Source organism: Chenopodium quinoa, unplaced genomic scaffold, assembly GCF_001683475.1.
Source record: "Chenopodium quinoa cultivar QQ74 unplaced genomic scaffold, ASM168347v1, whole genome shotgun sequence".
Taxonomy (NCBI): Eukaryota; Viridiplantae; Streptophyta; class Magnoliopsida; order Caryophyllales; family Amaranthaceae; genus Chenopodium; species Chenopodium quinoa.
In genome coordinates, this window is record NW_018742523.1 from 4184965 (window position 1) to 4202751 (window position 17787).

Below are 17787 nucleotides of genomic sequence, written 5' to 3' on the forward strand. Positions count from 1 at the left end.
AAACAACTTTATGAAAAAAAAAAAAAAACGAAAAAAAAAACTAATTGAAAGGAAAATGATAAACACATAATTAATACAAAGTGTAATTGATAGATACCCATAAACTAACAATTCTTTGTAACTACCATCTTTCTTTCACCCTATTACACTTTGTCATGTTCCGTTCATTAACTCACATCAACATAAAAATCAACCTTGAAACCATGCACTGAACAATGTAAGAGGTGATAAATTAATGGATATGTGAACCTAAAACCTAGCTAAACATTTGCAAACGAAGGCGATTTGAATAATTCATATAACATTGCATATGTCCAATATCCAAGCGCAACTATGTCTATATCAAATATCGAAAGAAAAGACATTAAATGATCTTTAAAGTGTTGCAACTTTTGCAAGTGAGCATCCCCAGCCAATAATCTTTTGGGGTGGTTATTAGGAGAGAGATTGTGAATAAACAATAACAAAAATGTAGAGAGAGAAATTGGTGAGAAAAAAAAAGATCAATAACCTGGTTGCACAAATAACCGGTTATATGAAGGCTTGTTCATTGAATAAATATTAGTGCCAACTTGCTTTTGATGCCTTTCCTCGTTTATTGTTGGTGATGTGGCAAATGGATGGTATGATACACAATGCATTGATCAATGGCCAAGATTTATTCAGATATAATAACCATTATTTTGTAGTTTTTTCTAACGACCATAATTTTAAAAATAAAATTCTATGAGTGAAAAAATAAAATAAAATTATACAACAGCTCTATTTTATTTTCCTCTATAAAAGGAGCCCAATATTGAAGTATTTTGAAACAACTTTTATGATAGTGAATATTACTCGTAAAACAAATTGTATAGAGACGAACATTTCAATATCCAATGGAGAAAAAAAAAGCCCTGCAACATCTCAAAACACATCACAACCCCAAAATAATCCAAATCTTCAACCTTAGTATTCTAACCTTCCAATTGATCTCAACTCATATTTAGATACAAATTTTCAACAATGTTGAAATTATGGTTCACAAAATCTCAATTTCTCAAATCTAAGTACTCTTACTCAATCTCCTTTTCAACCATCACAGCCCAATGGTTCACAAATCTTAATTTCTCAACTCTAAATGTATGTTAATGTGTAATTATTAGTTTTGATTGATTATTAACAAGTACATTAGTTATATACGATAGGATTTAAGAGAGAGATTAAGTGGTGGGGTTGGGTAAAAGCAGAAGAAAGAAAATGTATAACCAAAAATTTGTAGTTAACCATTGAGATATATTGATTATAAAATGGGTATAAGAGTGGTTATAGATGAGGTGGAGGATAGAGAAATGAATAAAATAAGTGATAACCACAACAGTTGTGGGCAACCATTGGTTCACTCAAAAAAGAAATGGAAGAAATAAATTTTAATTTAGACATTATTTGACAATTAGGCTCTGTTTAGTTCACCTTATTTTTGCTTATCTGAACTTATATGTCCTGGTATGATCTGATTTGATCTTATCTATTTTGGTCTGATCTGATCTGATCTGGTCTGATCTAATATGATCTTATAGTCTAATTTGACCAAACTTTTACCTTAAGTGTACGATAATCTGTAAGAAAAAATGTATCAAATGGGATTTTGTTAGATTCGTAATAATGTGTAATTTAATAATATGTAATTTTCATAATTTTTTTTTCCATAACGATATTAAAGATATTTAGCGATAATTATTAGTTAATTATTAGTTGTTATAAAGTTTTAATGTGTAAAACAACCAAAAAAAACACTAAAAGTTCTTTAAAAAAGCTCACTATGTTTTTTAATACCCCTAACCAAACAATATAAAGACCATTTTATAGCATCTAAAACTCCTAAAAATTCCTAACCAAACATCCTCTAATATATCAGTTTAGTTAAGTTCAATTCAATTCAAAAAAACGAGAGCTACCTATGTGCCACGGTCCTGGATTTTGAGCACCGGAACGTGCGGCACACTCTAGCCTTTTGGAGGCAAGAACGCTAGCCTGAGTGCGGAAGAGGAGCTTGTGAGCACAAAGCAACACAAGCGGGCAATTAAATCTCAAGAGTGCTCACGTCTTTTGGCGACGGAGTGCGGGTGGTCGGGGCTTGTGACGGCCAATACTTCAAGGCGGGCACAAGTGGGTCCGAACCACTAGTTCTTATAGCATCAAGTTGGTGTGGAGGGGAGCTATTATGCAAGTAAGACACAATATCTATAAAGTAAGACACAATATCTATAAACCACAAGTAAGACACAAGCATAAAAGCAAGGCAACACTTGGTAGAAGGCTTCTTGATTTCATTAATCATTTGCCCTCTAAAGAGCTTTAAATGGTTTACATGCTAGTGAACAATGAACTGACGGTAACACAATAATACATCAAAAGGAGTCAGATTCTAACATCCTCCCCCACTTAAGCTGTCAACGACCTCGTCGACTTACAAGAGTTATAATCAAAATTTTAAAATCGTAATCTATCTTGAGTCTCTGGTGCGTCGTTGATGCGACTGGCTTGTTAAATCTTCGTCGACTCTGGATCTGGATCTTCGTTGTTGCTGAAGAGTTTGTCTCTGGGTTGGCACTTCTCGAACAACTTGTTAAGAGCTTCATCTCCGAATTTCCTCCTAGGAGTTGTATCTGTTGGGTTCTGGTGGAGAGCTGCGTCCTCAATCATCTGTTGGGGAGATGCTTCCTTGAGATTGTGGTGGTGAGCTTCTGATTGTGGCTGGTGCCTCTTGGGTATCCATTCTTTTTGCGATCCCTTGCATGTCATCTCTGTTGTTTGCTCGACCACTATACTCCCTTTCTCTTGGGAGGTTCCTCTTTTGTGTCTCCTTGGTGTCTCTAGGCTCGTCGCTGCTTGCTTCGAGCAGTGTTTCTGATTCTTGTTTTGGCGAGGGTGTCTCTTCGATGTTGTCGGCTCATTGGGCTTCATCTCCCGCTTCTCAGGGTCTCTGGTGCGAGCTTGTTCCTTCGATGTTGCCTCCTTCTCTGGCTCCATCACTCGCATTGTCGATAGATATCGGAATTCTGGTTCTTCCTCTAGTGCTATCATTCCCATAACACTCATTCGATAAATGGAGTCCATCTTGCATGTGGGCTCCTCATTGCTGTTTGTCTCTTTGTTCTTCCCTTTCTCCTTTGGGGCCTCCTGTACGGACATGGATGACAATCTCATATGAAGCTTCTCAATCTCTTCTTTGTGCTTGCACTCCCACCATTTGCATGAGCCTGAACAAAGTATGCAGTTCAGCGACCTTATGTTTGCCGAAGACGTGCCGGCCTTGGAGTTTGCGGAGTTGTGGGAGGGGGTCGATGTGGATCTCTGAACATCACCTCCTTTACTTCTTCTTTGATATCCATCAACGGTGTTGGACGATACTCGAGAGCCGACCTCTGTATCTTTTGGAGAGCTTGGAGCCGAGCTATCATAGCGTGTTGACGTCCCACTTGAATCATTCTCGGATTGACGGAACTTCCTGACTAAGGCCTTGTTTAGTTCAACTTATTTTTACTTATTTCAGAAAAAATAAGTTCAGATCAGATCAGATTAGAAAAAATAAGTTCAGATCAAAACATCGTTTTATGTGCGGTTTTTTATCGCTAAATATTCTTAATTTTGTAACGAGAAAAATTGTGAAAATTACATATTAATAAACTACACATTATTACGAATCTAACAAGATCCCACTTGATATAATTTTTTCCTTATAGATTATCGTACACTTAAGGTCAAAGTTTGGTTAAATTAGACAATTAGATCAGATCAGATCAGACCAGATCAAACCAGACAAGATCTGTAAAAATAAGGTGAACCAAACAAGGCCTAAGTAGTCCATCAATCTCTCAGCAGCACACATGGCGGCAGCGAGGGTGTCAATTTTCTACCTTAAAATCTCTCGTCGTGTCCATTCCTTTAACCCATTGACAAAGTTGAACACTCGATCTTTCTCATTCATGTCTACGAAGTCCAACATTATCGCTGAGTATTCCTTCACATAGTCGCGAAGAGAGCCCTTCTGGCGGCACTCTTGCAACTTCATCCGAGCAACAAAGTCTGTGTTGTCGGGGTAGAATTGTTCTTTGAGTTCCTTCTTGAACTCCACCCATGTATCAATTTTTATTCTTCCTGCTTCGATGTCAGCATGCTTGGTGTGCCACCAAAGCTTAGGATCTTCGGACAGGTACATGACGGCAATATCCACCTTTTGATTGTCACTCAATTAACATATTCGGAAGTACTGCTCCATGTCGAAGAGGAAGTTATCAACTTCTTTTCCATCTCTAGCGCCACTGTAGTCACGAGGTTTGGGCGGTTTGATCTTTACCGCACCAACACCACTAGCGTCTCTGCTCACTGCGGACATCAAGGTAGCACATTTCTCAAGTGCTTCATTTGCTTGTCCTTAAACAAAGTTCAATTGCTCGCAGAGCGCATCTCTATCCTCCATCAATTCCACAATTTGCTCGGCTTGCTCTTGCATAATGACTTGGATATGGGACCATTTGTCCGCTTTCGTCTCGAGCCAACCGAGTCTTTCTTCAATGAATTCCATCTTTGTGTAGCCCTCCTTGGTGCCTACACGGTTCCTTCCGACAAGGTTTGGACCTCGGCTCTGATACCAACTGTCACGGTCCGAGATTTTGAGCACCGGAACGTGTGGCGCGCTCTAGCCTTTTGGCGGCAAGAACGCTAGCTTGAGTGTGGAAGAGGGGCTTGTGAGCAAAAAGCAACACAAGCGGACAATTAAATCTCAAGAGTGCTCACGTCTTTTGGCGACGGAGTGCGGGTGGTCGGGGCTTGTGACGGCCGATACATCAAGGCGGGCACAAGCGGGTCCGAACCACGAGTTCTTATAACATCAAGTTAGTGTGGAGGGGAGCTATTATGCAAGTAAGACACAATATGTATAAAGGTCTAACAATAAACAAGCATAAAAGCAAGACAACACTTGGTAGAAGGGTTCTTAGTTTCATTAATCTGCCTTCTAAAGAGCTTTAAATGGTTTATATGGAGAATCCTTAGTGAACATTGAACTACCAGTATCACAATAATGAGATCTAAGACCTAAAAAGCATAAACTAAACCGTAGAAAGCATTAAAAGAGCATCTAATAAATCAAAAGGAGTCGGATTTTAAATTTCTAACACTATGTCTTATGCCATCTTTTTAATTTTGTTGAGTGAACTTGGAGGAAAGAGATTACTGCGAAATCAAACGCTGTCTCTGTTCAGGTGCTCTACGCCTCCACCCTTTTCTCCCCTGTTCCCTTTTTAATTTTCTTTTCGAGTATTCTTGTTTTTGTGAATTTGCATAAACCCTAGGCAACAAATTCGAAAATTTCATTGCCGAATTAACAGTTTATACTATTTCAAACTTCTTCAAAAAGAATTTCAGTGTAAAATTTCCGATTATTGTTATCTACCAATTGAGTAACGCTTTTTCGAGGTAACTTTTCATATTTCGTTGATCGGCTGTTATATTCCTTGTCCTGATTTCATCCCCAATTTTAAGCTTTTAATTTTGATGTCTTGATTTTAATTGTATCTATTGTTTGGGCTTAATTTTTAAACTTAATTTGGTGCAACAGTTGGTATCAATTCTTATGAGTGATATAGTTTTTTTTTAGGAATCAAAATTGTTTGATTGCTTACCAAAAGATGTTTGATTTAATTATGATTAATGGAATTTCAATGATTTGCCAAATTTTGAACTTAAAAGACTATTACAGTGCTGCCTAATTCATGGTATGAACATGGGTGAACAGAATTTACTACCTAGTTAAATTAATCTAAAAGCGAATTCGCATGTTTCGTATTGCAATTGTTGGGGGTTGTAGCAACTAGGTGACACTGGATGTCTGGACCAGTATTAATTGATGATTTGTGACTTTACACAAATGATTTATTTATTTAGTATGTTTTATTTGGAAATGCTGCAGGCTAGATCAGTATCGCGTCCGTGCTTAATTAGAGAGGTGGGAGGCATCAAGAGGGGCAGTACTGAATTAAAGGTATCATCTTATTACATTGCAATAGTGAGTTGGCATTTGTTCACTACTTATTGGGATTGTTAAATCTTAAAAGTTTAAACCTGGAGTTTTGATTCGGTGCTGTCAACTGTGATAGTAATTTCTGTCAATATTGGGTACTGAGGTGGTGGCACTGAAATTTGGTGAACTTTTGTGCAACTCTACTGGTATTTTGAGCAGGGATGTGAATTTAGGGGGGAATTCATTGAGTTGATGATAGTAATTATATGGGTTCAGCAGTGCTAAACTTTGTGCTAAATCTGTGGCCTTTTACGGGCCTCAGAGTTGATGACGTGACACTATCTGATCGTCTGGTTAGGAGATTTTCACTTCCTGAACACACCCAGCAATTTGTTTTTGCTATTAGTGAGCCAGAAAATGAGGCCATTGTATATATTCTTGCTGCACAAAATTTGTCTGAAAGATCAGCTAGAGATGCTGAGTATTTAATAAGGGAAGTACGACCTGATGCAGTTGTTGCCTTGGTTGGTCATAATACATTGTCTGAAATTCATGATCATGAAATGGTTGAAGGTATGGAAGATCTTGTTCCAACTTCAGTTTTTAGAGTTTTGATGAGGTGTTTTATGGACAAAATAAACAAAGACAATTATGAAAATCTTGCTGGAAACTTAGTTCTGAAAGAGATATTCGGTGTTGGCTTCTATGGACACTTCTTTGTTGCAAAAAGGTTGGCAGAGGAAATTGGTTCTTCATTCTCGGTCATTGAGTCTCCTTTGATAAAGACAGCTAGTGCTGACATTGATCCTTCTACTGAGACTAGTAAATCCAGTAACATGCTTCAAACTTTGGCCTTGCAGCCAGCTAGCTTGGTTCCTCAAGATTGGGGTTCCCTAGTTGGTAATTCCCGAAGACTTATGTATAACAGTGATGTCCAGTCGCATATGATCACATTGGTTTGTCCATTCTTATCCCAATCATTAACGAACTTGGGTATTTCTGGCTCTCTTGAGGATGGAGAGTCAGGTATAATGGAGTCCAGATGCAATTATTGTCCCCCATCATTTGCCCAAACGGTTTATCCCTTACTCATGGATCTTCATAACATTTTTGCTGACATTCCATCTATAGGTCGTGCTCTGGCCTATGCACAGAAAATGTTTCTTGATGTGGGTAAAGGAGAGGGCATTGATGCTGATCTATTGTCTGAAGTTTATACCTTCAGAATTGCAGTTGAGGGGCTGAGGATTGCTCTGAATAACGCTGGTAGACTCCCACTCCATAAATTAGGTAAATGTATGCCAAGCCAGATTGATTTTAATGAGTTATCAATTGAGGAAAAATCCCATTGTCTTCTTGCCCAAACCCTACGCAGTCAGGCAAAGAAGTCTAAGACAGTAGTAGCAGTAGTGGATGCTAGTTGCTTAACGGGTCTTCGGAAGTTTTGGAACACTCCAATTCCCGAAGAAGTTAAGGATATGGTTGAAGAACTTATCGTATGCCAAGACATTGATGCAGAAAGCATCAATGATAAAAGGAAGCGTCTGTTGTCTGGTAAACCTGTAGTGGCAGTTGCTTCTGGTGCTACTGCGGCTCTGGGGGCATCTTCCCTTTCTAAAGTTGTCCCTGTGTCATCTATTGTAAAAGTTGTTATGGTTAATGTTCCAGCATCTTTAAAACTTTTCCTTACACAAACACATAAAGCAACTTTATATGCACTAACCAAAATTCTTGGTCCATCAAAAATTGTGGCTCCGGGCTTTGCAACTTCTGGTGCTAAAGCATCTACTGCACTTAAGGCAGCTGCTTCTGCGGAGAAAATTCGAGTCATTACTCATAGTGTTATAGCTTCTGCTGAAAAGACTAGCTTCTCAGCTATGAGAACTACGTTCTATGAGATAATGAGGAAACGACGGGTTCAACCGATTGGTAGCAGGCCATGGGCTACCTTTGGCTTTAGTGTGGTTAGCTGTGCGGGATTGCTTGTTTATGGTGATGGAATTGAATGTGCTGCTGAATCTTTCCCTGCAGCCCCTTCCATTGCCAGCTTGGGCCGGGGTATCCAAAATTTGCAGCAAGTGTCACAATCCATTGGAAACTCATGTGGAAATAAGATTCAGAAAGCTATAGAGTCGTTGATGTACAGGTTTAAAAAAGTGAAGATCCAGTAGAATGAGAATCTATGACTTCCTTTTTATATTATCCTAGCTGTTAGTGGTATTGAATTCATTGATGATACTTCATCCCATTGTCTGGAGAATCAGGAGTACATACATAATCCAACGAAGGGTGGGGGTTTGTATTGATGACTGGTATTTTCCACTTTCTTTCCGCCAAAATTTCTCATTAATTGATAACATGCTTCTTTTATCTACTTATTTTTTTGTTGAGTATACAAAAACAGTGTTCGCTTTTTATAATATGCATATCTGGCTTGTCAAACTAGTCTTCAAGAGTGCAAAGGCGAAACAACAGAAAAAAGGCATAATTCCTCTGTCCTGAACTGTTATGTAGAAAAAAGTTATCATCTGATAGTAGTGACTTGTGATAAAAATTTCTCAATATGTCACGACTTACATAGTTAAATGTAGTGATAAAAATAGGATAGATATGGCCCAACTACCTAAGATTTTATCTTTTGTATTATCATGCCATTTTCTTCATTTTTGAGGGGTTAGGACAATTTGACAAGCAGTTTTCAGGAGTCAGAACCCAATCAAATGATTGTGCATTATTGCATTAGGCGTAACATATTGTGGTTTATGGTAATAGACTTATGTACTTGCTTTTTCTTGAGTAAGTGGCCTTCCACTTCTACCTCTTATAAAGCTGAGGGCCCTCCCCTGTGTAGCTCTCTTCACTTTCATTTCTTGGGCTGTATATTTATTCATTTACTTCTTCCGTTTTCTTAAAATTTGTAACACTTCCCTAAATGGAAATGTCACAATATTATTACCCTTATATTAAGCTCATAGCCCACTTAATTATATTCCTAACAATCTTTCAACCGCATTATAAGTGTGTTAAATCATGTGAGACTCACTTTTCTTAAGTACCGTGAAAAAGTGTGTGCTGCAAGTATTAAAAAACGAAGGAAGTATTTATGTAGAATTGTAGAGAGAGCCATAAGGGCAATGGTGTAGACAAGATTTGATCTTAGGTTTTGGGTATCACCCGCCAAAACTTTAACAAAGCTAGTTAGCATTTTTGGGTTCTGTAGATGAGTAACTCACATAAGCTTGGTGTAGTGGTTGCAAGTGAAATTATTTTGTTTAGCAAATTAGTTATCTTAAAGAAGCACAACAATGGTTGAAAACAAATTATTTTATGATCCGAGAATAAAAGATTGGATGTCACATGGACTTTTGGAGAAGTTTTATTCTGTAAGCCTGTTAATCCTTATGGTAGCATTTCTTGTGTGTTTGTTGGGACTCCTTGTGTAGATTTGCTTCTTTCTTTCTTCTGCTTAGTTTTATGCTATGAAGAATAAATAATTAATTTGAGTTGAATTTTTAATACATTTAAATAGTGTTTAACTTTTGAGTAATAATTTGAATGAAAGTTAAGGGCTCCTTTGGAGCTTTTCCTCAAAAAAAAAAAAAAAAAAAAAAAAATAAAATTTGAAAGACTACTCCCATAGAAAGGTATCTAAAGTTTCAATTGCAAAATTATGTAGCAGACTGATATTATCACCCTCTATTGATCTTTTAAAAGCGGAATAGTATGTAGTGACTGTCTTTTGCTTTAGACCCAATTCTGAAATGAGATAATAAACGAATGTTTTGGTTTGCTTGATTTGCTCGACTAGTTTATGGTGATGTAGCATTTGTACCTGGCATTAATGATGTGAACGGCGGAACCCTAGAGCCACAGTTCTATGTTCAGTCTGGTATCTCCCCACTATGTTCAGTCTGTCATATGTGCACTTTAGCTGCAATTTGATTCTGATATATTCTATTACCACATGTCTTTGGACTGAATTTCTTGCTCAATTTACTTTTTTGATTGCTATCTCTTATTTATTGTTAACCCACTAAATGCCTCCTTTGTTTCTTACAATCTTTTCACGCTTCACTGACATAATTCATTTTTTAGTTTATACACAGTAGAACAGTAGGAATAATAGTATTGGTATGCTACTTTGAATTTTACATGTATCGTGAATAACCTAGAAGCTTTCAATAGGGATGGAAGACATATATTGGCTAAATTGCAGCATCTTGTCTTTAGTAAGTAGGCATTAATCTACTCTTTTATTTGATGATCCCTCCCTTTTTGCTGCTTCCCTCTTAGGTTGGGAGGGGTGGTGGTGTCGCCAAGATGTTAATGGCCGAGCAAATCCTGCCATGCTCTCTCCTTGTGTATAAAAGTTGCGCTATGGCTCCTATAGGGCCAAGCGCCTTTGGCTGAGGCTGCACAATTTCAAAGTGGCTTACTAAAGTGCATTAAGACGAACAACTGTTTATTCAAAAAATTTAATTTTAAGTTGTGCATCTCACTTCAATGCGGCGCAACTAAGGTGTGAAAGGATCCCTATCACTTCAGTGCGCCGCAAGGTTTTATTTATTTATTTATTTTTAAACATTGCTCTCTTGAAATTAGTATTGGCAGATGTTTTCTTGTATTTTTTCTCAACTCCAGTAACAATTCTTCATTCGAATTGATTAATTGTTTTTCTATACTACTATCAGATTATTGTTTAGGAATTGAGGTAACAGACGTTTGTGCTGCTTTATTTTTACCCTATAAGTCGAAGTGAGTTATGGTGATTCAATCGTCTTCTCCTCATACAATGAGTCATGGGCTTCAACTCCCAATTCCCCAGTTCAAACTAAGAATTGCTAAGAATTGCTTCTGTTTCCTCTTCTGGCTCTTGAGCTGTAAACCAGGAAAAAGGGTTCTTATGTTCAATAAAACAGTACATGAAAGGCAAATATCTACTTGCTGTAAACTGAACAATCTTTCTGCAAGTGCCCTATAGACAAAAAAAAAAACAGAACTTTGCCCTGCTGTTGTTCTTTAAAGATGATTGTGACAAGTATCTTCTGTGTTCTATTGCTCATCATATATTGCCTGGGCTTGTTTGGGGATGATCAGTCAAGGTTTTTTATTTTATTTATTTATTTTTTGAAATTGCTACCCACCTATTGTAGATGGGTCAGTCAAGTTGTATTTTCATTTAATATTGACCATTTGATTGTGGAAATGCCAGCTTTCTTTTCCAAATTATCTTAAATCTTATTTAAATTCTTTTTTTTAATGTTATTCCAATTAATTATCATTTGAGGGGCTTCATTATGCTTCTTCCATATTTCAAGCTCTTACTATGTTGTAAATAATATGATATTTTTCCTCAAAAAAAAAAAATGATATTTTCAGTCAGACAAATTAAACAACTAAGTTGGAAGAACACTTGAAGTGATGGTGTGATCCTCTTGAACAATGCATTAAGGAATTATGTTCAGTCATTAGACGCAGTTGAGTAATCCCTTCTAATTTTATTTTCAACACCAAGTCATTATAAGGTTTCTATTGTTGTATTTTAACAATATTTGTGTGTCCTGTGGATATCATTAGTTAATCGTGAAGTTGCAATGGGTATTTGGAGTTCGGATGATAAACCTTGATTCTAGTGTTATTAAGCTGATGAATTTGATGATTTCATCGTCAGAGGAATGGCAAGTTTTTATGTGTCTTTGAATTCTGAAATGAATATTTGCTGTTTTGGTGGATATTTAGCCATGCCTGGTCAACATCTACCATAAGCTGGAAGTTGGTGTTTGCAGATTGCTTTTTACCCCCCTAAAATTTTTAATGTTTACAATGCTCTTAGTAATTCTAGAATAAGGGTCTGAGCTCCTAGAAATTGTAAATTTCTTGTATTTCCCCATGCCTTCTACCAACGCCCTCCATAGTTAACTACTGCTATATAATGTTTGTTAACGCTCTGGCTTGTAGGGCAGGAGTAATAGGGCGGAGCCAGTGGTAATGGAGTAGGGGCAGAAAAAGCAAGGTCTCAAGAAATTTAATGAGAAGAGGAAAATCAAAGAATAGGACATCAATCTGCTATACAGGAAACTGTACAACCAAAATATCTGCCTTATTACTACTGCTTTAGAGATGAACCAGTTGAGCTTTGCTGCAATTTTGTTTTGGTTTCTTTTGAATTTTTCCTTTGGCTGAAATGTTGATGCTTAATGTCTTTTGCTGGGTGATTGAAAGGTATTCTTTGTCATTTGATGTTTTCTGAGGTTGTAACGGATAACTATGCATATCTCTTCTATTTTCGTCTCCATTAAATTGAGCATTTCTGATTTATTACTTTGGTATGATTAAAGGCTCTTCTATTTTGTCTCGTTTATTGATGCTTTACTATTTGACTTTCATGACAGGTTGGATTACTATCAATTGAAAGGCCATTTACCTGAAATCAGAGGGACTACAAGGTCTATGCATTTTCCCCATGGCAGTTACTGACCAGAAAAGACAAACAAAGGTAATTTATTTGTGTTTTTTGCCATTAGGATACTTTGTTAAGGTTTAATCTTGTGCATTTTCTGCAGTAATTTTCTCATTGACTTGCCTATGTGCTAACTTGGCTGTCTGGCTAGATTACGATATTTTTATTAAATTTAAATTGATATTTTCTTCCATAGCTCATTTCAAATGCACCTAGGCTACATGGATTAGTCTATCACTTGTGCTTTTATTCACTAGCCATTCAAACGGTTTTAATCTCAAGCATTGTTATCTTACTGGTTTGTTGGAGATGTTTGATGCATGCAGCTATAGCTTCCTGGGATGAGAGAGAGAGAGAGAGAGAGAGAGAGAGAGAGAGAGAGAGAGAGAGAGAGGGGGGGGGGGGGACCTGTTAAAAAAGATATAGTAAGCCTTTTTGAATGTCGTTTGATTTTTCTTTGTTTGTCCTATATAATTTTCTTATTAAATATCTGTGTACTCAAAGTCTATACATTGCCAAAATCGTCCAAATTTAATTGAGTTGTTGCCGGCTGCCTGCTTATTTCCATTTCTGTTACCCATTTCATTCATAATACTATTTCTCTGTTAGAAATAGATGGAATTTATATTATATATGTTTAGGATGTTTAAATGGTTGGTGATACTAAAATTCCAAATGATATACAAAAGTGAATCATAACAATTAATTTAATTTGCAAATTACAGAGCATGTCATTTATACAAATGAGTTTAACTCACAATGGAAAGAAATTAATTACAACTTATATTTAATTCAAATTTCATAGAGGTGGGTTTTGAAAATTTGTTAGTGAAGAATAGTTCAGCATTATTTCCCTCCAAAAATTTACAAATTCAAAAAAATCTAATGTCTCAATAAAGTAGGTGAATAATCTATTTCCTGGAAGAATTGATTGAAATAATTAATTATTGCACTAGACAGAATGGAAATTGCAGTGAAAATAATATTACTTCCAGAAAGCACTCATTTATATAATTTCTTGTGTCTTGAGGGTGGAGAAGAGAAAATTTTCTTCGACAAGCAGTTTGCATTTGGTGACGGTGAGTAGATATTAGAGGTAATTACCATATTTTTCTTCGACAAGCAATTAGGTGATGGTGAGTAGACATTATAGGTAATTACCATTAATTGTTGGTATTAGCTAGGCCTAGAAAGATAGAGGTGAAGGCAAAGTATTTTAGTGAGATGAAATAAGGAGATAAAAGAGTCACAGGAAAAGGAGGAGAACGAGCTTGCTGCTGTATTGGCTGCTACTTGTCTGTTGTTCACCTGGTGGTGACTGATGAATTCACAAGAGGAGATATGATAGAAAGGGGAAATTAGAAAAGCAGCTAGGTAGGTCTGGCTGTACGAGTTTTCAGTTGAAATTCTCTACTTATGGGCCTTTGTAGATGATTATTAGGACAAGGAATGATTCTATATATGCAATTCAATGGGCATCCCAACACTAAGTTTAGTCAATTCCAGAATTTCTGATGGTTTATGTATTGTGTAAGTTAAATAATTTATATATATACCTGAAATCCTTTATCCAGTTGCACCATTTGATTATTTTTAGAAATTGTTGTATTGGAGTGGTAAGATGTCATTAACATTTTGGTTTGAAATATGTACACCAACAAAAAATAGTGGTTGCTTAATTTGTACTCCGTATGATTGCTTTAGATAGCTCTTCCTTGCCCTTCTCATGTTTAATGACTGTAACGTCTGTGAGGTTTTAATACTGGATGTGTTTTGGCTGGGTTGGATTTAAATTTCAGAGTTAATCCTTAGGCATAATATTTTGCATTCCTCTTGAATGCCTATCTTCCACTTGTCAGAAAATTCATGGGTGCAAAATATTGCACTTAGGCTTCATCTATAGACCAACATAGCTAAACTACTGATTATACGAAAAGGAGAACAAATATAGCCATACATGCACAGTTCATGTCCTCTCTCCTCTCTTGAGGATGCACAAACAAGAACTAAGCCAAGCATATAAAAGCAAGATGGAGTAGCATTCAAATATAGGAAGGGGATTTGTAGTCGATTAAATCTCCCGAATCTATTTCAAGCAAGTTTAAGCACAAACATCACCAAATTATTACTCTAAAGAAACTACAACAATGAATAGACTAATGAACACAACAATCAACAACCAAACTCAATTGCTAAATCAAGAGCCTACAATCTAGCATCATCTCTAAATGACTACGCTAGAAAGTAGCAAGTAAGCATTCATATAGCCATAATAAACACCAACAAGAAACTTTCAATTTAACAAACCACAACCAATCATACATATTCCTTGATATTCAAATGATCTTGGTTCATAGTATGGTTGAGCTTTCACCCAACCCTTAACTAATAAACTACTAATTAATCATACTAATCAACTCATGCAACATTCTAACATAATTGATTTCCATGGATATCCTATAGATGAATTAAAAACAATCAAGATTACAAATAATAAGATAACCAACCCTGATTAAGATTAATTCAACCATAAACACTCATTAATATGACAAGAAAGCAAGTTAAATCCATTAAAAGTCAACAACAAAGAGAATAGAGTAGAGAAAAAGATTACTAAGAGCTTTAAATTCTAAAATTTCACTTCAAATTGTTTAACTTCAATGTTGCTAATTCAAGATTACATAAACTAAGGAAGAAAAAAGGCTAAAGCAGCTAGACCTAGAAATATGTGCTTAAAACCTAAACATCTCTCCTCATTGGCGATCTCGCTGCTTTGTATGCTAACTTAGAAATTAATTACAATATAAAGATAGAAAACAAAGGTGTGAAACTACAACGGAGGCCAGGCGCGAATGTGTTAGAAAGATTTTAAAGATGGAATTTGTAGATAGAGAACATTGTGAAACACAACTAATTAAGACTTCATTAATTAATTTCCATGCTTTATGAGTACAATAGAGAGGCTATATATAAGCTTAACATTAACAAACTAAATCTAGAAAGTAGGACTCTCTAACTAACCCACTAACTGATCCACCACTAGACTACTCCACTAAGTAAAATAGTCCACTGCTATTACTAAGCCATGCACACCTCCACTAACCACTCAATAGCTACCACACGTTTTTAAACATAGGAATTTAATTTTGGCTTAGGATTGAAACTGGATTAGCTCAAATACCATCACTAATGATCTTATTGTGAGTAAAGTGTTAAGAAGTCTTCACAAAATGAAAGACTATGAGCATGCTATTACCACAATTTTAGAGTCTAAGGACTTATCAACTTAAACATTTGATGAGTTGATAGATCTTTGATGGCTCATGAAGAAAGAATGAATAAGTCTACGAATGAAAACGTTGAGGAGAAAACCTTTCAAGTTAAGGGGCAAAAATCAGATGATCGGCATTATGATAAAGGTCGTGGTCGTAGTCATGGTCGCGGTATGGGCAGTCGTGGTTGTGTTCGTGATGGAGATGGTCGTGGTTGATTCGAAGGACAACGTTAATCCATGAGTAGCATTCAATGCTACTATTGCAAAAGGTATGGTCGAAAGAAGAAATTACCAAACAAATGAAGAACTTGGCGCTTGAGATTTTGAAGGTTTAACAACGGAAATTTGCTCTCTATCTACTTTCTCTTTTTAATAATTAAGCTAATCTTGGTTTAAAATTTGATAAAATCCATATTACATGATATATACTACCTATAATCCCCCAAAAATTAGCTCAAAAGAGCTTAAAATAAGGTGATTCATACCCATAGGTGCGACCACTCCAAATAGCAGCACGATCGCGCCTTCGAATGGAGTAATTGCTCCCGCTAATCCAAATGTTGATGTAAAAAGTGATAAATGAAAGCAAAAGATAAAGCTTAACAAATAATAAACTGATATTGCTTCTTCATAATTCTACGTGATAAAAACTTAAGTACAAAAGAAATTCTATCATTTAAATAGGCTAACACTAAGCATAATTAACTTCCTAATATTAAGGCCCACTAATAACAAACTACCACTCAAAATTGGAGAAGTATACTCCACATACTACCACTAACAATTCTTATCAACTGTATACAAATTTAATTGACTCCTAAGATTAAGCCACTAACTACCTAAGGAATAGGAAACAATAACCACTTAATATTTTGAAGCAATACACCAACACCAAATACATCACTAGGTCGTTCCTTTGCAATCTTTAAGAGTGATCGCTCTTAATTTTAAAGCGGCCGCTTTAGGCCTTCTATTCGAGCACTTGGAGAGCCAAATGCACATAGATCATAGCGTTTGCTCCTCTCCTCTGTTACTCCTTGTATTTTTTTTTTTCATTTCCAAGGACTTTGGGCTCCAAGTGATGTTCCCGGATCATAATAATGATGTTCCCGAGCATTCTTTTTGAGGAATCATACAAACTCATGAGCAATAGGGAAGGGATCAGGATAGGAGGGAAAGCGAGCATAAATCATTTTAATTCATGTAATTATAATCAAAGTACTACCAAGTGAAGAGTAAAGAGATTAGGTCAAACTACAAAAAAAGGGGTTAATAATGCGAGATAAAGGACTAAATTACGGGGTTAATGAGTTATAAAAGTGGCCTAAAAACCACTTATTATACACCCCTAACTTACAAACGAAACAAAAAAAGAAAAAAAAAAAATTAAACAAAGGCAGGAGACAAAAATGTGTACTAACTCACTACTCCACCTTTGTTATATATTCCATACGTCCCACTAGATAAATATCATATTCATGGAATACGAATGACTTTTAAGATGCCTTGGTGGTGAAATGGTAGAACACGAGACTCAAAATCTCTTGCTAAAGAGCGTGGAGGTTCGAGTCCTCTTCAAGGCATAATATTGAGAATGCCCATTGAATGAGCAATTCCAAGATCTCGGGTATATCAATATTGATTTGATCCGAGATCTTGGAATTGGAATAAGTTCGGCAGCGGATCACGAATCTTGGTGATGTTATCTATCTAATGAAAGAGGGGTCCGCTTTGAAATCGTCCGCCCTGCACCCACCCCCAGTATATGCTTCAACAGGAATTGCACAAAGGGAGATTATTACAATAGAAACCTCTAGTAAAATGCCTGCCCTTAACGTACTCTGCTAATAAATTACATAGCCCGTTTTAGAGATTGGCGACAGTGCCAAATTCATCCCAGGATAGATCTCAACAAAGTTCTTTCTCATTTTCTTTTCGGTTAGTAATGATAAATAAATTTTTCTAGCGGAATTCAAAAATAACAAATACATAGACCCTTTCAATACATAAAAAATCGAATATTTTTGCTCTCAATTTCAACACGAGATC

General features: G+C 36.3%; 1 protein-coding gene across 5 annotated transcripts; it reads left to right on the forward strand.

Moving 5' to 3' along the window:
• The first annotated feature begins 5135 nt into the window (after positions 1–5135).
• LOC110720011 lies at positions 5136–17124 on the forward strand. Of its 5 annotated transcripts, XR_002511240.1 has the most exons (4): positions 5185–5460; positions 5954–8316; positions 11963–12226; positions 12397–17124. XR_002511240.1 is itself a non-coding variant. In XM_021899007.1 (2 exons), exon 2 carries the CDS (start codon positions 6271–6273, stop codon positions 8173–8175), a length of 1905 nt encoding a protein of 634 aa, XP_021754699.1. In that variant the 5' UTR covers positions 5184–5460; positions 5954–6270; the 3' UTR covers positions 8176–10691. The 5 variants fall into 5 exon arrangements, 1 of the variants encoding a protein (XP_021754699.1); XR_002511242.1 differs by lacking the exon at positions 11963–12226 and having other exon boundaries at positions 5136–5246; XR_002511238.1 differs by lacking the exon at positions 11963–12226 and having other exon boundaries at positions 5184–5460.
• The last annotated feature ends 663 nt before the right edge of the window (positions 17125–17787 follow it).